This window comes from Salarias fasciatus, chromosome 3 (assembly GCF_902148845.1).
Source record: "Salarias fasciatus chromosome 3, fSalaFa1.1, whole genome shotgun sequence".
NCBI classification, from domain to species: domain Eukaryota; kingdom Metazoa; phylum Chordata; class Actinopteri; order Blenniiformes; family Blenniidae; genus Salarias; species Salarias fasciatus.
In genome coordinates this window covers 7,348,777-7,372,246 of record NC_043747.1, presented here as the reverse complement: position 1 = coordinate 7,372,246, position 23,470 = coordinate 7,348,777, and the positions used below count along the sequence as shown (strand labels likewise).

Below are 23,470 nucleotides of genomic sequence, written 5' to 3'. Positions count from 1 at the left end.
GCAGGTTAAAAATACTCGCCGTCCTGAGAGCAGCAGTGTTTGTCGGAGACGGGGAACTTCACATCAAATGGAGGACGCGGCGCTGCCGCCTGTTTGTTTGTGCACAACTGCAGCTTAAAGATGATCTGAAGACTGTTGTAGAGGTTCTGTTCTCGCTCTAATGAGTTTCGGCTGCGGCTCTGCGAGTCGACTCCACTGATTTCACAGAAAGACTGCGCTCTTTTTTCTTTAACCCTCCATCTAAACTCGAGTTTTTGGCTCCTCGCAGGGCCGCCCTCGCCGCGGCGTCTCAGCTCTACGACAGCGTGGACGACGCCCTGCACCGGCTGGTCCGGGTGTCCAACCAGAGGGGCCGCGACCTGGACGCTCTGGGACGCCTGGCGCGGCTGGTGGACAGGCTGGAGAAGGTGCGCTGTGAGGCGACACAACGTGTCCGGGGGTCTAGATAAGGGGGAACGTTTCACTGTGGGTCAAGTGTTTCCACCTTGATGGAAAAATCGAAGTAACGGTGTGGATGTATTGGAAAGATGATGAGCTGGAGATTCATTGAAATTGCAGGTTTCAAGTCTCTGGGCCTTTAATCCACAGTGCGATAAAGAGATCGAGCAGGTCCAGGCGCAGCTGGAGGACTACAAGGACCCTCCGCTCTCCCTCAGCAGACTCTCCCTCAAGCAGCAGAAGTTTAAGACTTTCAAAGAAACGGCCAACGTGAGTGGGGCCCGCGCAGCACTTTCATGTGTTTCATTTCCATTTCGCTCTACCTGATTGCTCTCGCTCTGAAATATACCATTTCAGCAGGCGGAACGGCGACAAACATCCAGAAATAGCCTTGTTAGCAGCATCTCAAAAGCTTAATTCTCTTCAGCTTGTGACATTTTACCATCAAAGGTCCAGCTCTTGTGATTCATCAAAGCCGCGGAGACCAAAACGTTAAATAAGCAATAGCGTTTCGCTTTAAATCCACGCCGGCTGACGTGCAGTGCAGCATTGTTATGTTGCAGCATGAGAGGGCCTCGCTGAAACAGCAAGCCTCCTGTCGTCCCACCTGCACAACAGCAACTCTGACGGGCTTTGCAAGACTCTTTAAACGGTTACGACAAACGACTCGCTGAACGCTGCAGACTTCAACTTAAACTGTGAACAGATGTTCCTGCTGCAGGGCAGTAGAGAGAATTGCTCCCCCCTTTTCCTCACGTTTAACTTTAAACTGCTGTTAGGAGGTAAACACTGCACCTGGATGCTGTTATGGTGTTAGTGCATCTGTTTCAATGGGCAGATTATAGAGCATCGTCCTCCTCTAACATCCAGATTATAGAGCATCTTCCTCTTATTAACATCCAGATTATAGAGCATCGTCCTCCTCTAACATCCAGATTATAGAGCATCGTCCTCCTCTAACATCCAGATTATAGAGCATCTTCCTCTTATTAACATCCAGATTATAGAGCATCTTCCTCTTATTAACATCCAGATTATAGAGCATCTTCCTCTTATTAACATCCAGATTATAGAGCATCGTCCTCCTCTAACATCCAGATTATAGAGCATCGTCCTCCTCTAACATCCAGATTGTAGAGCATCTTCCTCTTATTAACATCCAGATTATAGAGCATCGTCCTTTTATTAACATCCAGATTATAGAGCATCTTCCTCTTATTAACATCCAGATTATAGAGCATCTTCCTCTTATTAACATCCAGATTATAGAGCATCGTCCTCCTCTAACATCCAGATTATAGAGCATCTTCCTCCTCTAGCATCCAGATTATAGAGCATCTTCCTCTTATTAACATCCAGATTATAGAACATCTTCCTCCTCTAACATCCAGATTATAGAGCATCGTCCTCCTCTAACATCCAGATTATAGAGCATCGTCCTCCTCTAACATCCAGATTATAGAGCATCTTCCTCTTATTAACATCCAGATTATAGAGCATCGTCCTCCTCTAACATCCAGATTATAGAGCATCTTCCTCCTCTAGCATCCAGATTATAGAGCATCTTCCTCTTATTAACATCCAGATTATAGAGCATCTTCCTCCTCTAACATCCAGATTATAGAGCATATTCCTCCTCTAACATCCAGATTATAGAGCATCGTCCTCCTCTAACATCCAGATTATAGAGCATCGTCCTCCTCTAACATCCAGATTATAGAGCATCTTCCTCCCACTAACTGATGTGACCTCAGCTTGTTAAATGTTTGGGATCCTGCAGGATCTCCACAGCGAGACGCTGTCGGTGCTCAGTGATCTGGAGGGCTGGTGCGAGCTGGACTGGGCGGGTCTGAGCGACGTTCAGATCCGACTCCCTCCGGTCAGAGAGAAGCTGCGGGACATGTCCCACTGTCTGTCTGACTGCTGGACCACGCTGGACAACACCCAGAGGCTGCTGTCCACCTTAACCGAGGTACCCGGACCGGCGGCGCTCGCTGAAACCTCCTCCGGAAGCGAACGGCGCTCACTCCTCGTCCCTCCTCTCCGCAGGCCACCCAGTGGTGCGACGCCGTCTCCACCTCCTCCTCCTCGCCCTCCCCGTCCTCCACCACATGCCCCCTGGCCTCCCTCCCCCCCATCCCGCCGTCGCGCTTCCAGGACGCTCGCTCTTTGGCCATGGAGCTGGGCGGCGGCTCGCTGCTGGACCTCTGGACTCAGACGGTGGAGCGGTACCAGCGCACCGTGGCGCAGGTCAAGCCGCGGTTCCTCCAGTCCGACAGGACTCAGAACGCGGGCCAGGCCAAGCCCAAGACGCCCTCGGCCAGCAGCGTGTGGGACCTGATGGGTCCCGAGGGGGAGGGCGACTGGGGGCTGGGGGCGGCGGACGCAGGGATGCAGTCCTGGGGGTCCCTGGCCTCGCTGTTCAGGCCGCAGACCTGCTCCACGCTGAAGATCGGAGACGGGAACAAGAAAGACGGAGCAGGGGGAGGAAACGGAGGAGGCGGAGCCGGAGGAGGGAAGTTCCTGCACAACCTGCTGAATCCTGCAAAGAAGAGCGTGAGTCTGACGATTGGATTCATTAGAAATTCTTGTTTTGGTAAACTTGAGTAAGACAAGGCCGTTTTATTTGTATCGCACCGTTCATAAAAGAAGAAATAGAGAAAATTACATTAAAATAACAGGAATAAATCAAGATATCAAGAGAATAAGAGCACAACTGTTTAACTGTGTCGTTCTGACTTCACCTCTCAGCCCACGGACGCCGCCGTCCCCAGCAAGCCGCCGAGGAAGCGCCACCCGAGCTTCGACCTGCAGGCCCTGCTGGCCCCCCGCCGCGGCACGGCCACGCCCAAGCCCGAGTCCCCGGTGGGCGGGGCCAGCCGCAGCTCGCCCATGTCCTGGCTGGGCCGCCGGGCGCTGGCCGACCCCGTGATCGCCACCGGCATGTCGGCGGCCGTGCCCGGGTGGGGCGGCGGCGGCGGGGGCGGAGGCGGAGGCGGAGGCGGCGTTCTTATCAGAGGAGTGGAGGTCAGCAGCAAGGAGGTGGTGGACCACACGGGGTCGCCACGGCAACACGTCCTGCTGGGGAGGACGGAGAGGGAGACGGGGACGGACAGAGGCGGCTCCACTGCACAGAGGTATGCTTGTTTTGTCCGTTTCTTTCTTTCTTTCTTCTTCGGTAATTGTTGCAAAATACCCGAAAACATGAGCAGTCGGTCAAATTTGGCTTTCAGCTGCGAAACAAGACCCACATTATAACTGGGGCTCGCCTGAGATGAAAGCCGAACACGGCTCCACCATTTGGGGATAATTTAAGTACAAGTGAAGTCTGTTTCCGAACGATTTTTATCAGTCGGCGTGCAATCTCAGATAATTTTTTCATTAGTGGCTCTTTGATCCCTGCCCATTGCGTTCTGCTATCTCCCCTCCCAGTTCCTCTCGGCTCGCTCTGCTCCACTTTCCTCCATGTTTGTTTTCTGCCGCCCCCCCGCAGTAAACTGTACCTGCTCTGGTGTCGCATGCTGAGCTCGGAGCGGCAGTACGTGGCCGTGCTGAGGGGCGTGGAGGAGACCTTCCTGCCCCTGCTGGAGCTGTCCGACACCCCGGCCTCCATCCGGGGCAAGGCGGAGGCCATCTTCCCAAACTGGGCCAGCCTGTGCACCTTCCACTCGCAGGACCTGCTTCCGGCCATGGAGGGCGCCCTCGTGCAGAGTCTGCTGCAACAGGACTGCTTCAGCAAATATGTGAGTTCAGAAAAGTCTGCTTTATAACCTACTTTTACACTTTCACCCGTTATAATTCAGTAAATTGACTTTGCAGATAAGATGTTACATTTTTCTTTGAGGTTGCAAATTGTCAAATCTAGAGAAGTTTTTATATATTTTTTTCTGTTGGTTGTTAAAATCCATCAAGAATGAGTAAATTAATGAATAAGTCAATGAAGTGGATGTTATATGTGGTTCTACATCAGATCGGACCGGTAAAATGGTGCCATAATAATCTTTGAAATTGAATTTAAAAGTCCTTTCTTTTTTGTGGTGCAGAGTATAAATAATGTGAAAGTCTATATTTTCACAAAAATGACTGAAATCTCAACATAAAGCCAATTTTAATGATACTTTCTGATGCAAAATGCAGTGAAAAATGTCTCCTATTAAGAAGTTTGTTTAAAAATCTATTTTGTAATTTGCTTATTAATTTTTTGGACCGGATTAGAGCCTCTTGCGGGCCGGTTCTGGCCCATGGGCCTTGTATTTGATAGCTCTGTTCAAGGTCTTAATAGTTCACCTGACAGTCTCTGTGTTGTTGTTGAAAAGAAAAGATTTATATTCTAAAAAAAGCTGGTTCCAAACTTGACGTGTGTGTTCTGCTCTGGCTCCGCCCAGCGGGAGCAGTTCCTGCAGTATTCGCACTACATCAGGACCAAACCGGAGCTGGACTCACCGCTGGTCACTGCGGCTGCCGACTTCTTTAAGGTACGACTTAGAGACTCAAACCGCGGATTTTCCTGGAACAAATGCTCACCGCTACACGCCTCCTCCTTCAGAGGAAGAAACTCAGTTTTCTGACTCGCCGTCAGATCCTCCTGATTCTGTACTCGCATCGTGTTGAGGATGTCTTTGCTTCATATTCTATTTTTTTTTTTTTAAATGTGTTTAATCACAACTTAAGAACAACATAATGAGTATTTTTTTGATCACAAGCACAAGCCAATTAAAGTTGCTTTATTTGTCGATGGCGGCAATTAAGACGGCGCTATATACAGTAAAGCTAATTACCTGTTTAATGTACACCAGGAAAGCCAATTAGAGGGGGATTATGGGGGAAAGTAATTTGAGCTCTCCAGCCACACTAAAACTAAAACTCACGTCTCACCAGATTACTACGAGGGCTTCACACTCTGAGATCACACTGCGAGTCGGCGCTCCCAGTTGTGAAGTGTGCGGCCGTGGCCAGCAGGAGGCAGCGTGCGCTCGCCTCACCTCCGGCGGCAGCGGCGGCAGCTTCAGAAAACAGCTTGAGCACATTGTGGGTTATGGCGATGGGACTGTTTATGGTTATGGGGACGCACGGCATGATGGGTGATCATTCTGGGGGGATGATCGTTATGGCAATGAAGATAAAAGTAGCACATGTGCCTACTTTGATATGATTTCTGTCGTCGGCAGGTGAGAGAAAAAGTGAAAGAAAACCAATTAAAACCTAAAAAAAAAAAAGCTTTGCTTTAAAATGTGATAACAAACAAGGTAATAATCCCGATTACTTGCGCCTCTAGTTGTTTTTGTGCCGAGCTAAAAGAGCTCTTCGGCACAAATACTGAAACAAAACACCCAATTTTCTTTTTAATCACACCAAAATGTCATGGAATCATTTCAAACCAATAGTTGTACGATATCTGAAGCGCGTCTGGAGAGCAGTAAACCGCCACAATCAACTTTAATCTCAAGCAGCGTCTTAAGTTATGTAATGACAAGCAAATCCTGATGAAGTAGGTCACAAAAACAGATGGCTATACGCCACTCATTGGTATGCTCCATATCACATGGCTTCTGCGGCATGCTGGAGAAAAAAGAAGAAGAAAATGTGTTTAACAGCCATAAATAAGCACCTCATTTGCCTCCGAGCGCAAAAAAAAACCCGACCGACGACTCTTCCCTTCGCTCTGTTGTTCGTCGTGGTGTGGGATAGATCTCCGATGCGAGGCGTGCACCGATCGGGCTCCTCGCTCCGCCCAGGTCAACGCTGCTACGCCGCAGACGTTTTCCTGAGGTATCCAGACGTTTCTGGCGTTTCCGTCCGTCTCTGATCACGTTTCACTCCAGCTTCGTGGTCACAGGTGTCTGGAGCCAAGCCCACCTGGTGATGGGGAACACCCTGCTCCATCACACACCAACACACTCACACACACATTGACCGGACCAGTAAATTAGCACCATCATAAAAGTCAGAGTTTAGATTTAAACTTGAACGTCTTTTTGCTGTTGTGGCAGTGAGGCAGCGCTCTTCCATCCCAGCTGGAGTCTCAGGCCACATTTAATAATAATGTTTCAAGTGAAAACACATCATTTCTTAAAGGTTCCGTGCTTGCACGGTAAAGTTTTGAAAAACGTGTGTTTGCTCACAAACGACAGAAATATTTAACTATTTACAACAGCAGTGGTACATATAGAGTCTTGCAGCGTTTCAGAACAGTGACCTTTCCCACCATCTACACTGAGACGCATTACTGAAAAGTTGGTTTTTTTATTGGTTCCGATCACCGTTGCAGCGTAAACAGACTCCCAAACACAACAGAAGTCTTCAGTTTTCACTGAAAACCAGTGTCGTGTAGCCTGAATCTCAGCGTTACGTTGCGTCTGCTGCCTTTCACAGTTCCCTTGTTGGTTTGAGGAGCCGGATTAAGTTTAAACTTGACACTTTAAACACTCCTGATCAGTCCAGTGTCCCTGCACGACTTCATCATCCCGTCTTCGTCAGTTCTTACCCACAATGCCGATGGTTTCGGAGCCGATCCGACTCCGCCGTCACACTGCGGCTCTCCCCGGCGTTGGGGCGCGTCGACTCGCAGGACTCCCGGACGCCCGGCGCCTGACAGGTGCCGCTACGGCGGGATAATTAGTGTTGTTCACATCAGCCGTCGGCGGGTTCCGAGCCGCGGCTGATGGCTGTATAATCACATCCGTCCCGTGTTTGGATCTGCTTGCGCACGCCGCTGAGCCGCCGCCCACGCAGCGCCGGTCGGAGTTATTCTGAGGTTTTGCTTTGACTGGATGTGAGACAGAGACTCAGCACCCCCCCCCCCCCTCTCTCTCCCCCCTCCAGTCCAAGCTCCCCCAGGCCTCCCCGCTCTCCCCCATGGCGTTCCCCCACTGCCTGCAGGCCCCCGTCCAGCGGCTGGAGCAGTACTGCGAGGCCCTGGAGGAGCTGGGGGGCATCAACCCCGCCTCCGACTCCGCCCTCTCCATCCTGAGACACGCCCAGCGCCACGGCGAGGACCTCCGGGCCAGCGACCTCATCGTGGGATGTCCGGTGAGATCGCCCGTCCCAGTTAGCGGCTCCACAAGTCCCACTTTCTCTTCTGGGAGGGGAAGAAAGCGAATGAGCTGGAGAGTGGAGGCTTTTTATCATCCCGTGTTTCAGGCTTTTATCTGAAGTGGGAAAGTTTTGGACATGTTTACTCAGACCTTCACATTATATGTTATCATTATTTTTATTTTCAGCATAAATACAAATAGGATTTGTTTTCCATGTGTGCGTTTTCCATGAGTTTGACCATTTTTCAGACATGAGGGCGTTCAAAAACATTCAAACACTCACATCATAGATCATATTTCTCAATTTTAATTTTGACCTGTGTTATTTATCTAAAATTAACTCAAATGTGTGCAAAGGTGAACTTTTAGACTTTTTCCAAAATAGACCAAATTAATTTATTTTATAAAATATTTGCTTTGTTCTTCTAATATTTAAAGATGGGATGGTTCGGAAAAATGTCTGAAGTTCATTTTAGAGATATTTATTTACCTGAAAATTATCTCTAAGATGCACTGTTATGAAAAAAAAACTTTATATTTCATTTATTCTCAATTATCCACCTATTTGTTTTTTAATTCACCAGAAATGAATGACTAAAACTTTGCTTAGAGCCCTCCGCCCTACCTTCTGTGCTCTGTGCTGTAAATTACATTCATTTCTGAATGCATGGATAAACTAAACTAATCATACATCATTGATCTTCGTTGGGGTAAATAATTTTTCCATATTTTCGCATCCTATTTCCAGGATTGGGGCTGCGGGGAGCGCCTGATGAGGGTCAAGGGTCATTCAAACTCATAATTAACCAGTTTTCCACTGCAGAAGATGCATCCGGCTCGAATTTTGACCAAACTGAAACTTTTGCCTATTTTTGCAATCTTGAGTTCTCTTTTCTTTTTGTAAAACACTGGGCCTCATTCTGGCTCTAATCGTAAACTCTGTATTTATACGGCGCTACTCTGACACAGCAGCATCACTCCGGTTAGTCGTGACAAGCGTTTCACTCCCACACGCAGAAACACACATGCATATATATAACACACACATGTGTATATATATATATATATATATATATACATACACAAATACACACAAACCTCCCCCCTCACGCCGGCTCTCCCCCTCCGGAGTGAGGGGAGTGATTACAGCAGCGCAAACGCTCCCATCGAGCTACTTCAACCTGCAACAGCTCTCCAAGTGGAGATGATTGTGAGTGCAGGTGTGTGTGTGTGTGTGTGTGTGTGTGTGTGTGTGTGTGTGTGTGGATGTGGGTGTTCATAAAAGTGCATGAAGCATCACTTATACCATGACCCACACATCCCTGCAGGTTTAAAAATAAAGTTGACGGCGGTCTCCCGCTGCCTGTAAATTAACCGTCCTTTTTAATTTTACCGTCAGATCGCTTATTAGTTAAGAAATCCTGATTTACGGCTCTGCGTCGCCGTTTGTGGGCCTCGGAGTCCTAAAGGGGCATTATGTAATTTATTTATTTATTTTTTTTTTGACTTTTATGAGCGTCTATCCGTCTTTTGAAAAGAGTTGCAGCAGCGGCGGCGGCGGCAGCATCACCAGCGCCGCAACCCTGTAATTGACATGAACAATAAAGCTGCGTTTGTACAAAAGACGTGACTCAGCTGGCCAATTAGAGCAGAGATCCAACAGAAAGAGGCGTCCGCGCGAAGAGGGAGTATGTCACTATGCAAAGCGCTGCAATAAGAATGCCGCTTTGTCCTTTTTTTTCTTCATCCAATCGAAAATAAAGCTTTTCAGGCTTTGTCGTCGAAATGTCTTACAATTCTGAGTATGTGAAGGAGGGGCTTTTCAGTTGTTTTTGACGACAAATGTTTCATTTTCTATGTACGATTGTATGTGACAGCAATAAAGGTGAAGTGAAGAACAAGAACTTCATCAGAATCGTCAGCTAACTGGATCAGATATAACTCTATTGATCCTTTACAGAAGGTTCCGCCAAGGATCTAAAAATGGGAGTTAATGTAAATAAACGTATGAATTATTCAGGTTTCCTTCTTTTCCTGTATTTCTCTTTGCTCCAGTGAGCAGCGAGAGTAGAACAGGTTTAATATGAATGTCTTTTATAAATCCTCCGGTATGTTTATTACACTCCAGTGGATTCATTCTAAAGAGTTAGTCCGCAAAAAAAAACATTGTAATGAAGTAGATCTCCTCAGGGGAGAGGATCCTTATCAATAACTGACTGATCAAAAAGGTGTGTGTGTGTGTGTGTGTGTGTGTGTGTGTGTGTGTGTGTGTGTGTGTGTGTGTACATATTAAAACATTTCCCTATATTACTTTATGCTGTACTGCTTGTTTTCCTGAAATTTTCTAAAACATCGTTCAAAATCACCCCTATTGATGATGATTCCTCTTACATTCTTGGTTAAAAATCCCAGATAATTTCATGGAAATGAATCCCCGGAGGAGCTGGCGAAAGCTGCCGCATTAATCACTCAAACAGAAGAACAGATACAAAAAAGTTTTAATTACTGATTTAGCATTTTTATGAGGCTTCATCGCTGTTTCGAGATGATTTCATCTGAAACATGATTGGAAGCAAGTGGAATGACTTCGACCCATTGAGAACGAAAGCTCAGCCCATGACAGTGTGTGCATGGTGTGTGTGAACTCAGATTCCCGCGGCGGAGCGTGGCGAGCTGGTGCGGCACGGCGAGCTGACGGTGTGCGGCGGTGCCCGGAGGAAGCGGGCGGGCGTGAGGAGCGTCTTCCTGTATCAGCACGTCGTCGTTTTCACCAAACAGAAGAGTCCGAGCCCGGGACGCACCGCCTACAACTACAAGCACAGCATCAAGGTCTGCAACACACACACACACACACACACACACGTTTAAACCCAAGTTCCCAGACGGTTGGCTTGATTCCTCGTCTCCGTACAGATGAGTGAGATGGGCCTGACGCAGAGCGTCGGCGAGGACGGGGTGAAGTTCGAGGTCTGGGTCCGACAAGCTCCGCGGATCAAAGACTGCATCACGCTGCAAGCTCAGAGCAAGGAGGACAAGGAGGCCTGGACTCACGACGTGGCCCATCTGCTGTGGACGCACGCCATCAACAACACAGGTGACCGCCTGACCTTTAACCCCGCCGGTGTCACGGTGGAGCATTTTGGCTCTGTTACTGTGGAAATGGGTGAAAACGACACTAAAAGTTAAAGTCTTTACACTAAGAAGATTTCATAAGTAATGAAGTGCAGATGAAGCTTCATGAAGCTTCATGAACCACTTTCTTTATTTACTGAAGCTACTAGATGGTGCTGTCTGTTCAAGAAATGTTTGAGAGCATACTTCATTGTCAGTCTTTCAGCTGCTTTCTTAGAACTAAGAGCGCCATCTAGTGGCTTCAGAAAATAAAGACAGTGGTTCATGAAGCTTCATGAAGCTTCATGAAGCTTCATGAACCACTGTCTTTATTTTCTGAAGCCACTAGATGGCGCTCTTGGTTCTAAGATAGAGGCCGAAGCTTCATCTGCACACTATTCACACCACTTTACATCAGGGATGCACTATAACACTTTTTTAGCTGTTTGCCGATGTAGAGTTTTGATACAATTACTTATTAAATTACTTATTAAACCACTATTCATGAGAATTAAACCAGGTGGGAGCTTTCCACTTGATCTCAACAGAATTAATGCTTCCAGTGAAATTCCTCATATTAGTGGCAAAAGTGTATGAACACGTCAACCTTCTATCATTTTTAAAAATGCAGTTTCTTGGAACGCTCCCAAGCATTTACCTTCAGAATAATGACAAAAAAGGCTGGGACTTAAAGCCCTGGAGGGAACTGGACAGCAGCGTGAGACCAAACCCATATATGAGCAAGGTGTAGGACCAGCCATGGAGCCACCAGGACAGAGCAGCCTCTTTATGACCAGGTCCAGTTTAGATCCTTAAAAATATCTCATGTCGTACGTCTTTAAGGCTTTTCGAGAATAAATACATCTGAGTCACTTGTGTAACCTTATCTGGAATAATAAGTGCCTTTCCTGTAAATAGCGAGCTTATAAAAATATCCCCAGCAGCCCCGTGTGCCTTTTGAATTTTTTGCTCCTTTTGTTTATGGCCCGCCTTTCCAAACACGCAGCAGCTGGCTATCACATGTCTCCTTCTGTCCCTAAACCTTTGATTCCTCTAGGCGACTTAGATTACACTATCCTCCCTGATCAAGACGCTCCCCTTCACAGAAAGGACTGACATATTTTCCTTTTACCTGCTGTCCAGACGGCATTGTTCTTGTTAACAATACTGGGAACCTGTAACGCAGCTCATATGACTCAGCATCTTTTTAGATGTATATTTTTGAACTTCTTCTTGTCTCCGTCTCCAGAGCTGTGTCTGAAGGAGTCCCTCTGCATGGGCATTTCCAGTAAACTTCTTCTGGATGCTACCGGAGCTCCCATCTCAGAGCTGGACTCCATCTACAGCCTGAGTGACAGAGGTAGGAGCGCCTCGACGCCCTGAACCAGGGGGGCAGTGTGGCAATGCCAAGATCACGACTTTCAGATGGAGGCAGCTGTGATTGGTTGATTGACAAAAAGGTGGACGGAACAACAAGAAGCGACACCAGAAGACAATACATTCTGTTTTAACTTCGTCTACAGCGTGAAACACTTTTTAGTTCAGGATATAAGAGATGAAAACATCTACGTTTTCATAATTACTACTGAATATGACTACAATCTCAACATAAAGCCAATTTTAATGATACTTTCATCTGTAAAACACAGCGAAATGTGAAAAACGTCTCCTTTACCCGCTGCATTATGGGTGTTTTTACATGCTCACCCGGTCAGTATGGCTTTGAGGCTAATGCTAGTTAGCTAGCTTGCATGGCGGCGTCTCTGGGAACTCATCTTGGCTCTTATTTGTTGTGTTGGAATTTAGTAATCAGTTGTTGGGTAAAATCGGCGCAGTCTGAGCCGCTGGTTCACTTTCAGGTGTTGTTGTTTTTTTTTTTTTTGCACAGTCGACTTTCACCGCGACGGGAGATAAACCCCGGTGACCCCTCAGAGATGTCTGCACCACATCCTGTCCTTTTGTGTGCTGAGATCCTACCAGCATCTCGCAGCACAGGGAAACAGTCACATGCATGACAGATTCAGCAGGATAATGTCACATACTTTGTGGGATTTATGCTTCTTAGTTCTGGATTCTTTAAGGAATTATGTCCCCTGGATCGACCTTAACAGTACAGGTGGATCGCTGATGGATCCACCTCACGCTTTACACATTCAGGAGGCTTGAACCGTTTGTCAGTTCAGGCCTGGCCTTCAGGAAGTTGCCTGGTTTATGTGGCCGGATCGGATTACCAGATTGTTCAAATGTACTTTCGGAGCCGAGAGTGACGTGGCCTTGAGATCTCAGACAGGAAGCAGAATAAGTCCCGGGTGTATCTCCTCATATGACAAGGTAATAATGCAGTACATGGTGGGGTTTTTTTTTTTTTTTTTTTTTTCAATCTCACGCCCCTGGGCTATTCTATGAATTTTTGATATTTGTCGCATACTGAGAAATTTTGAAGAGCTGTGACATGCCTGCAGAGAATATACCAGGCAGTGGAAAAGCTCAGCTGTGGAAACGCGTTTTACATCTGCTCTGATCAAAACCCGTCACTGCCTTCACTGCCTGGCTCAAACGTATTTAAAGGCGGCAGCGGCGCGCTTCGTCTCACATCCTAAACTCTCCCTATAAAACACAATGAGAAAACAACTCCAGCTGCCGGTGAGGATTCATCTGGATATAGATATGTTTTCCTAACCATTGAAGACAGTAATGCTCGCTTTGTGGTTTAAGCTTGGTAGATAGATGCATTAAATAATGTCTGATTCAGTGAAACTATAAGCTGAGGCTGATGTCAAATTACAAGTGCCTCCCAGGGTGGCCTCCTGGAGCAGAGGTTTAGATGATTTATTGTGTTTTTCCTGTATTTTGTGTCATAAATAAAACATTGCAGCAGTTTTCATTGTGTTAAATCAAAACGTGACCAAAGTTCAGGCTGCTGTTGAATCTGCGAGGCCTGAAGTCGGCTGGAAATTAATTTCTTTTTAATCTTAATCAGCAGAAAATTCTAAGATGATGAGGCTGGTGTCAAATTACAAGCGCTCGACGGTTCTTCTGCCCACCACTCTGGCACCAGCCACTCTGAAAGACTTGCTGCCAGTGCTCTAAATCCCACTGACTCTGATCTCTGATTTCATATTACAACTTATTCTGAGACGACACTGGATTTTATTTACACATTTTAGGGATATATTTCTTTATTTAAATTCTTGTTGTTCAGTTTTTCTTGCACATAGCCTTATTTTCTCTGTTATGGGTGATATTTTTTGTATTTTTCATCTTTTTTTTTTATTATTCTGGGTGATATATGTCTACACCGTAGCAGGATATGCACAGCAGAATTGACAATAAAGACCAAGGTACATCTGTGTTCCTATAAACAGGAAATCTGCAGTTAAAGCCTAAAGCTTGATGCTCGACATACTTCATTAATTCAAGTTAAACTTGAACAGAAACAATCGTCTGGCGAGGCTGGACCGTTTGGCTGCGTGTGAAAGCCCGGCCCTCTCGACGTGGCTTCAGCGGTGACGACTGTTTACCCGTCAGCTCCTAAACGTTGTTTACGTAAAACATTTTTTGTGATCTTGATTCATTGACGCTGCTCTATATAAAGCCAGGAAATGTGTCGCCGTAGTGTGGGAGTCCGGCTTCGCTCCTTCCCTCGAATCAGCAGAGAGTCGGCAGAACGTATGAGTGTATCACAGACTTTTTTTAAGTAACACCTGTGTTTGGACGAGGAGTTATAGAAACATGTCGTTTCTGTCAGCTGACCTGTAAAATTAGCAGCGGGTTCAGGAAAGGTGCCGCTGGATACACTCCTTCAGTCGTAAATCTGCTTTTAAAGAGGCAGGGGTGAGGAGAGGTTACACTCACAAACACTGTGCGAAGCCTTCTCCCCACATCTGTCGGTGGATTTCCCCTTTAAAAACGAGGCCCGTCCACCGAGCGAAGGGGAAAAAAAAAAAAATTCAAACACCTAATCTGGAGTCAGATTGTGGACCCTCCTCCTGAAGCGCCCAGTGGTTTCCCCCCCCTCCATTCACGGCTGGCTGTAATGCACATACTGCTCACCAGGTGTCTCATCGAGTGCATCTCAATGCATGAATTGTCCTGTGGGACAGAACACGGTGGAGATATTGGGATTTAATAAACAGAATTTAAAGTGGAACACATCTTGCTGGTGTGTATTAACCTCTCTCTCTCTCTCTCTCTCTCTTGCTCTCTCTCAGTCCACAGCAGCTGCTCGGACTCCTCCTCCGTGGGCAGCCAGAAGGAGGGGGGATCCCCGGCGTCTGGGAGGGACCCCCGGAGAAGTTCAGGATCCACCAGCTACTCGCAGGTGGGCTCCGGGTCTGCGTCCGTACGTCACCACGCAGTAAACCAAGAGGCTCGGAGTGTTTTTTTTTTTTCTTTCTTTCTTTTTTGGGGTGGGGAAATATCTCGCCGTGGTTAAATTTAGACGTGAGGTGAGAAATGTGACACGTTTCTCATTTTTGCTGGGATCACAGGACCCTCTTCAGGAGCAGATGCTTCTCCAGGAATGTGGCAGGGGGAAGGTTTTAATAATGCTCCTCATGGTCAGAGCTGCTTTAAAGAGACTTTATCTCTCTGTGCGCTGTGTGGAACTACAGGAGTTACTCTCCTCCACAGCGACAGTTTCAGGTAAAATGAACAAGACGAAGTGTAAATCCGTGACATGAAGACGTCATGACGTTTTCTGCTGCACCTACAGAGGATCTTCTGTTTCTCCCTCCCTTCCTGTCGTGAACATAAATTCACAAATAAAGTGTCAATAAAGGTGCAAATAAAGAGTGTCTCTGCACCTGAAAGCTTAGTTTGGATTGACGTTAACCGTTAAACGAGACCTTTGCTTCACAGTGGTAGCCCAGATGGTGATGAAGCTGGTGTCAAATTACATGCTCTGCTTGTAGGTGGGCTAATCAAATTAAAGAAAGAACCTGAAACAGCTGGTATTTTGCTAAAGTTGAGCTTAAAATAGGATGTTTAGGCATTGTTGATCATAAAAAGCCTTAAAATGTAAGCAGAAGGATTTTTTTTCAATGACAGGCAATAAAATATCTCTGTATCTACGTCAGAGGTGTCCAGATCCTGACAGGCCGCAGCGCTGCATGCTTTCAATCCCCCCGATCCAAGACATCTGATTGTAATGAGCGGCTCCTTATCAGGCTTTCTGCAGACCATTCAGTCCATTCCGGTGTGTCACAGCAGAGACAGTGCAAACAAAAAGGACTGAGGCTCGCCGACATCAGGAAAGGACGCTTTTAAACACACATATGCACCATGTACACTGTAAAAAAATAATAATATAAAGCCATATTTACAGTACACCTGAATCTAACCAATACATTGATATTGACGTCTAATAATGAGCCCAATACTTTTCATAACTATCACTCCCACAACATATTTTATATCTAGAAAATGTAAAATGCACCAGATAGTATAGAAGGATCCTCATGTTGATCATTAAAGGAATACTCCGAAGATTTTGGACCCATGCCCTATCCCGATCTTTTACAAGGTGAGATAAGCTCATAAATACCTTTTTTGTGTCCGTTCGTCCAGTGGCTGGCTCCCAGCTGTTAGCATCGTAGTTAGCTTAGCTCAACTACGGCAGGTGAAGAGGAGACAGAGCCAGACTGAGAAAGTGGACAAAATACTCCTTCCAGTGGTCCAGGGGACGGCGTAATAGCACGTGAAGTAAATCTGAATGGTTATAAAGCATTTTAAAGACGTGTTTTCTTTTCAATCCGTTAAAATAATGTATTGATCCACACAGACCTGCGCATGCGCAGTGCTCCGCGGAAGGATGTACCGGAGCACAGCAGAATGCTTTATAACCATTCGGATTTACTTTGCGTGCTAATACACCGTCCCCTGGACCACTGGAAGGAGTATTTTGTCCACTTTCTCAGTCTGGCTCTGTCTCCTCTTCACCTGCTGTAGTTGAGCTAAGCTAACTACGATGCTAACAGCTGGGAGCCAGACACTGGACGAACAGACACAAAGAAGGTATTTATGAGCTTATCTCACTTTGTAAATGATCGGGATAGGGCGTGGGTCCAAAATCTTCGGAGTATTCTTTTAAGACTATCAAATCCCAGACATGGTTCTCTAACTTGTCACATTCGTAACATGTAAACCCAAAACGTCAGTCCAATTCAATGCCTGCCACGTGTTGAAATTTAAGTTGATTTCTTGATCATTCTTCAGCTATAAAATCCAAGCAAGTCGAATCAGTCTGACTTTTTAAAACTCTGACATTTCAGCCCTGAAGCATCAGGGTCTCACATAACTGCATGCTTCCCTTTGGCCAAATCCAACCCAACTAGATCTTAATTTATGAAGTATAAATTAATTTTAAAAAGTACTTGGAATTCAGCATTAGTAAGTAGCTAAAGGTTAGCATCATACCCGTCATTCTAAGTGTTACCGCATCAGGTCATTTCATTCCCACCAGTACCCTCTGTACCCTCGTCCCTCCCAGGCTGCAGCTCCGTCCTCAACAAGCTACCTCCAGCTCGTTTCACTCTCTTTCTTCTCCCAGACGTCACTCTAATGCCATCCTCAACACTCTCAACAAACTCAACAGTTCACTGTCCTGTCTTCAGAACCATCCTGGAAACTTTCTATGTCACAGACCGGTCCTGACCAGTTCTGACTGGTCCTGACTAGTTCTGACCGGTTCTGACCGGTTCTGACTTCCCTCAGCATGGTCAGCCCGAGTCACTGAAACTCCTGACTCTTCACTCCCTCAACTAAACTAAGCTCTTACTGTCAGAAATGACTACAGTACAGTTAAATGTCCAACAAACGTTTTACAGTCTCCCCCCTGAGGCTAATGGCAGCGTCACTGATATCTCCGCTCAGGTGTCGCGTTGTGTCCACTTCTTTTAAGAAATTTGTTTGGCTAGATTGAGCCTCCGGTGGTCCATTTCTGGCCCCACGGGCCTCATGTTTAACCCCCCCGGTCTGTCACTCTCTTCTTCCTCGTCTCTATATGATCCACTGAGGCTTGAAAACACACTTTGATTCTGACGACGCTCCCATAGAGCCAGTCATTATTCATGTATCTCATTTGTTATACGTAAGTAGAAATTCTTTGAGCCACTTTCATTTTTTTTTCTTCTTCTTAAATGAAAAAAGTCCTTGACTTGAATTGGGAACGTCTAACAGGTATTCGCAGCTTTCAGTGACTTATTTAGTCTCAGAGAACTATTTGAGTGAAAACATCTTTTCATTAAAAATGTATGGCCTCTGGATGAAATCTTCAGCCGTTTGTATTGTGCACGCCTCTTAATATTGGCGACATTGTGATGAAAGTAAGACCGTTTTTCACTTTACCTTTAAAAAAGAAAAAAAAAAAAAAGGCGTCCTTCAGGCAGTAAAAGCATTCATATATGTTAGTGAAGTGAAGACACAATGCACGCGGTGAGCAAGCAGCATCGGCCCGCCGTCTCCGTGCCGGAGTTTAAATGAATTTGCTCGCCACGCACACACACACACACACACACACACACACACACACACACACACACACACACACACACGTTTTCTCAATCTCCTTATCTCGCAAACAGAATATGACAGATTGGCAAACAGACTGCGCCGCGAACAGATTGACAGACAGACGGACACACGCAGCCCAAACAGATAGGGCAAACACGCAGACAGCGATATGCACATATCCAACAACAGAGGGAGGATTGCCTCTCGTGCGTGCACGCACACACACACACAAATACACACACGCACACGCACGCTTTAAGCGCAGCATATAAATGTGACTGTTTCTTCCTCCTCAGAGTCACTCTCCCTCCACGGCTGTGTGACTGTCATCTCAACAAGGGTGAGTTTACTGTTCATTACACACTTCTTTCATGCTTCTTTTCTTCCTCTTCTCTTTTTTTTTTTTTTTTTTTTTTTCCTCTCTGCTCACTTGGTAAAGTCACGTGTACGTTATAATATCCTCTCTAACTTTGTTTCTCATCAGAAACTGGACCATATTGAAGCTTTTAAAACATCTCTCTGGGAGCCAAACTGGACTTTGAAGAGCAAGAAGACAAGGAAAAAAAAAAAAAAAAGAAAAACCAGAAACCAGAGAGAGACCTCCTCATAATAAATAAAATGCCAGCAGATTAAACCAAACAGCGCAGCGCCGCGTCCCCCCCCCCCCTCCAAAGAAAAGCTGCATCCAAAAAAGAAGAAGAAGGAGAAAAAAAAAAAAGGATCAAAACTGCTCTGTTTACACAAATGACAAGCACCAGCAGGGCTCTCCGTGCGCCGCCATTTTGGATCTGCCAGTCTCAGTTGCTGGCAGAGTCATTGACACCGAAGGCACTTGAGCCACACAGTGCGGCCATTGTCTGGCCCGCAGCTCCCCACTAGGCCAAACCACTTGGTCTGAACCACTGACTGCCCGGCTTGGCCGGCCGCGCGCGTCACATGCCCCAGCATCTGATAATAAACAGGAAGTAATATGCGGGGCGTAAATCCACCGCAGGATTGCAGATTTAGAATGTATTATGTACTTTGTCATTTTCATAACGCTGAACGGAGTACTGTAGGCTTTGTTTTTTTTTTTCTCTTTCTTTCCTCCTTCACTTTCCCCCTGCCTGTGTAAAAATGCGTAGCAATAGGCTAGGTGTGATTGCATCTATGTAAATTAGGCAAGGGTGGCGTGAGCACACACACACACACACACACACACACACACACACACACACACACACACAGACAGGCACACACAATGTCCCTGAACGCATGCAGTCACTCTTATTGTTATAAGACAATGGCGCTCTGTTCACATTCACGCGGCGGCCGGTTCAGAGCCTGGCACAGCGGCCAAATCAGCCAAGGTTACATCTGAACCGCAGCCATGGAGAAGACAAGGGACAAACGCCGCCACGCCCGACTGCTACACTCTCTCCACAAGTGTTACTTCAAGCTATCAGTATTGTTTTTATTAACAGTGGCGAGGATTTATAGACAGAATGTATTTAATCTTCTTTATAACTTATATAAGCGACATCCTGGTGCCTTAAAATGTTCCTCAGTGTACCGACCAAGGACTTAATGCAATACTTTGTTGTTGTTGTTGTTGTTTTTTTTTTTTATCAATCATAGGACGCCATATTCGCTATGCCAAAGGTATAGAATGGGCGTCTGTGCAATGTTCCAAAGAGATGTTGTGAAGCGTGATTGAAACGTGGTCTCCATCAAATGGAGAGGAGTGGATCTGTGTTTATTAATCCTTCTGCCAGAACACATCAGCCCCACGGGATTATTGTTAAAGAGGGTTTTCAGTTGAAATCAGACTGTTGACTCAAATAATCTTAAAATACATGTGTGTAAATTTCAGTGTTTTGGCTTCAGTTTTGAACAAGATCTTCCCCAAATGTTGAAACTGGATAAGAAAGTGATTCTGAATGGTGAATATAAAACCAAAAAGCACAGGAAATAAGAGGAAGTGGCCCAAAAACTGGCTAATTAACACAATCTGTTGCTTGTATGTTTAACGCGTACATAATAAACTTCACCTCGCAGTAAAATCTTTTACCTTGGAAACTGAAAAGCACATTTTTTAAAAGCTTACATCGGCTAATTAGACGTTTCAGGAAATGCGTTTTCATCCGTTCAACTTTTTTTTTTTTTTTTTCGTCTCGTTCTCCTGGATGCAGAGTCTGAAATGATTCCTCGGGAATCCACAGATGTTCATCTGATTCTAACTGTCACATCAGAGTTGCGACAAATCTTCGAGGCCAGTCCTACTGAATGCAGATCAAAGGTCAAAACTCAGACGGTTTGGTTCCTTTGAGTCCGAGAAGAAAACATCTTTTACATCATGAATGAAAGTTAACACAGAAACAAGTCATTCCCATCGGACTCTGCTCTCCACGTTTCAACAGGCGCTCTGAACGTCACATTATTTTTGGACGAACTGCCGCGGTGAGCACATTCCTGCAGCTAAGGTCAGCTTCACCCGCCGCTAAGTTGCGTCTTTGTGTTCACCATGCAGAGTCTTATCAATCTTATGTAACTAGCAGCAGGAACATGAAAAAAAAAAAAAGAGAGCAAGGGGAGATATTGTGCCTCAAAACTATTGGATAAAAATAACTTCTCTCCTACTCGCTTGTGAGTCCATTAATAGAAATGTTAAGCTACACTGCTGGGTTTTTTTTTTTTGTTTTTTTTTTAACACTCTCAGAAGTTACATGTATACAGAAAGACGCTGGAGAAGGTGTTGTTCACACGATGGCAGAAAAACCCATAAATGTGCATCAAACAATGTGATGCTCGAGGTACAATCTGAGATCTGCAGGTGAGGCGAGCCGGCGGCGGCGGGAGGTCGAGACGCCGTTATCAGATTTAGCACGTTTCATATCTGCATCCAAATTCAGAAATTGCAAATGGCTATTGAGCCGTTTTTTTCCGAATCAATATGTAATTTGTTGGCTCGCAGAAACCTGTACACTTCATAGCCTTTAGCTGTTTGGTACATTGCGTTATATTGGGAGCGATGTAATGAACACCATCTTTCATTCTTACTGCAGTATAGATTGTCATATGCAGAAAAACAAAGCAACAAAAAAAAAAAAATGGTATGTCGTACGGAGGCAGCAGTATTGTATGACGCACGCTGCCTGATGTTTACATTTTTATTTTTTAAAGGAATGTCTGAAATGCATGATATTGCTCACTTGATAAGTGTATTGTTTAATTTCTCTGTGTGGAATTAAAGCGGGATTGAAGTTCCAGAGCGTACCGGCGGGGTTGGGGTTGGGGTTGGGGTTGGGGGGGGTGGATTAAAGTGGAGGGGCTTGTGGGTGGCTGTGCTTGAACCTTTTAGCAGGTCTAACCTCACACTGGGGCCTGCAACCCCGCAACCTCCGCCTTGCTCTAATGAGTGTGGGGGTCTGGCCTCTGAAAGCCAGCTGTGCCGCCGCCTCGCTCCAACCAGAATGATTAGATAACTACAGTGCAGCGCCACATATCAAATAGTTCCAGGGATCAAATTCTCAAAAGGGAGGGAGGGCACTCCCAGAGCATGAGTGTGTGTCCATCTGTGCATGTGAAGGGGGACATGGAGAGAGGAATGAGAGATAAAGGGTGGGTAGAAAGAAAGAGGAGGAGGAGGAGGAGGAGGAGGAGGGAGGGCAGCAACAGGAAGGGGCAGAGCTGAGGGAGAGAGAAAGGGAGCGACAGAGGAGAAGGACAGGAGACAGTAGGTGGGAATGATGGGAAATGAGCGAGGGCGAAGGGGCAGACAGACAGAGAGGCACAGTCAAGGGGAGAGCAGGAGCACGAGGGGAGGAAGAAAAAAAGAGAGGAAGAATGGCGAGGGGGGCTTATAGAAAGAGGGAGACACAAAGTAGAGTTAGGAACTTTTTTTTTTTTTTCCCCCTTCCTCCTTCTTCTTCTTCCCCTTAACGTGGGGAACTATAAGAGAAGGCCGAGCGAGCTGCAGAATGGATGAAGGAGAGGGAGAGAGAGAGAGAGAGAGAGAGAGAGAGCGGGGTAAAAGGGGGGATGTTGACAAAGCAGCGAGACTGTGGCGAACAAAGAGAACGTGAAGAGAATGAGTCGGGGGAAACATCAAAGGGATTTTTCAGGCCCGGTTACCGGGACAACAGACATTTGCATGCGATTAGCTTTTTACATCATATTAAGAAGGGTTAGGGTGAGGAGGGGGGGGGAGAGAGAGAGAGAGGAGGGAGGGAGGGAGGCAGGGAACTATAGATCATACACACACACGCACACACACACTGTATGAGATAGTGAGAGGGGGGGAAAAAAAGAGAAAGGAGAAAGAGGGACGTTGGTCATCTCACGCGGATAAACTGACTTATAGGCAGCCAGCCAAGCGTTCCTTTTGTAAATGAGAGTGCATGTTGGGGGGAGATACAGTAATATGCCAGCACAGACATTTTGGCGAAGGGAGGTCAGAGCAGTCAGTGTGTGTGTTGTTGGGTTTCTTCTTCTTCTTCTTTTCTTTTTGTTTTTTTTCCCCCTTCAGTGTCAAATGTTTTCCTCTGCTTCGAATTCAAGTTTTGACACCGATGATTTAAAGCACACAGGGACAATCCGACACCAGAGCCCGGAATGCAAACAGCCGCCGCTGATTTCAGGTCGGCGGGATGATTTCTGCGGGCTTTTATTGTCACCGTGTGGCGTCCCAATTCATCACCTTTTCTTTTTTCCTCTCACTTTTTCCCCGCCGACAACATGCGGTATAACGTGAAAATCGATGAAATTCCATTACAACAAACATAAAATTGTGTTGTCGCCGTTCACGCATCCTGAAATTCGAAGATAACCTGAAGGATGGCGTGTTCTTTTATGTGCTCTTCTTAAGTTGTGCAAATCATTTAAGGGGGGGGGGGGGGGGGGGGAGGAAAAAAAAAACATTCGATAAGAACAGAAATGCATGAAAACGTCTGTTTTTTTTCTGAGCTCGTGAAAAGGTCACATTTTGAAGATTGGCGGTTTTCACAGGCAGGAAACGAAATATGCCGAGAATATATAAACTTTTTTGGGAAATGAGTGCATGTGATTAACATAACATTATAAAACACCACTGATTACAACAGAAGAACCGTCTATATGTCACTTCTGTGTATACACACACACACACACAACTGCACATAACATGTCTGTGTTTATACAGTCTGTGCACGTGTTTACGAGTTTATATTTTGAATGCTTGAATATATATGTGCTACATTTAAACACAATTTGTTTTTTTTTCTTAATATATGTGTCGATATAGGCCACACATATAAATATGTGTATGTGTATGTACATGCATGTACACATATACAGGAAGCTGTGTGCATGTACATACAAAGCAGACTGTCTAGACATGGGTATACAGATGCGCACAC

General features: G+C 45.9%; 1 protein-coding gene across 1 annotated transcript in view; it reads left to right on the top strand.

Annotated features, from left to right (window-relative positions):
- arhgef40 (Rho guanine nucleotide exchange factor (GEF) 40) overlaps positions 1 to 20,985 on the top strand; it is a 40,032-nt gene extending 19,047 nt beyond the window's left edge. Inside the window, exons 14-27 of the mRNA XM_030087977.1 lie at positions 269 to 407; positions 589 to 708; positions 2,219 to 2,410; positions 2,488 to 2,994; positions 3,190 to 3,575; positions 3,932 to 4,181; positions 4,824 to 4,913; positions 7,261 to 7,467; positions 10,122 to 10,301; positions 10,386 to 10,566; positions 11,833 to 11,943; positions 14,795 to 14,904; positions 18,392 to 18,435; positions 18,580 to 20,985. Coding sequence (XP_029943837.1) covers positions 269 to 407; positions 589 to 708; positions 2,219 to 2,410; positions 2,488 to 2,994; positions 3,190 to 3,575; positions 3,932 to 4,181; positions 4,824 to 4,913; positions 7,261 to 7,467; positions 10,122 to 10,301; positions 10,386 to 10,566; positions 11,833 to 11,943; positions 14,795 to 14,904; positions 18,392 to 18,418 — 2,500 coding nt within the window. The 3' untranslated portion in view covers positions 18,419 to 18,435; positions 18,580 to 20,985. The remainder of the gene's footprint in view (positions 1 to 268; positions 408 to 588; positions 709 to 2,218; positions 2,411 to 2,487; positions 2,995 to 3,189; positions 3,576 to 3,931; positions 4,182 to 4,823; positions 4,914 to 7,260; positions 7,468 to 10,121; positions 10,302 to 10,385; positions 10,567 to 11,832; positions 11,944 to 14,794; positions 14,905 to 18,391; positions 18,436 to 18,579) is intronic.
- Positions 20,986 to 23,470: the final 2,485 nt, after the last annotated feature.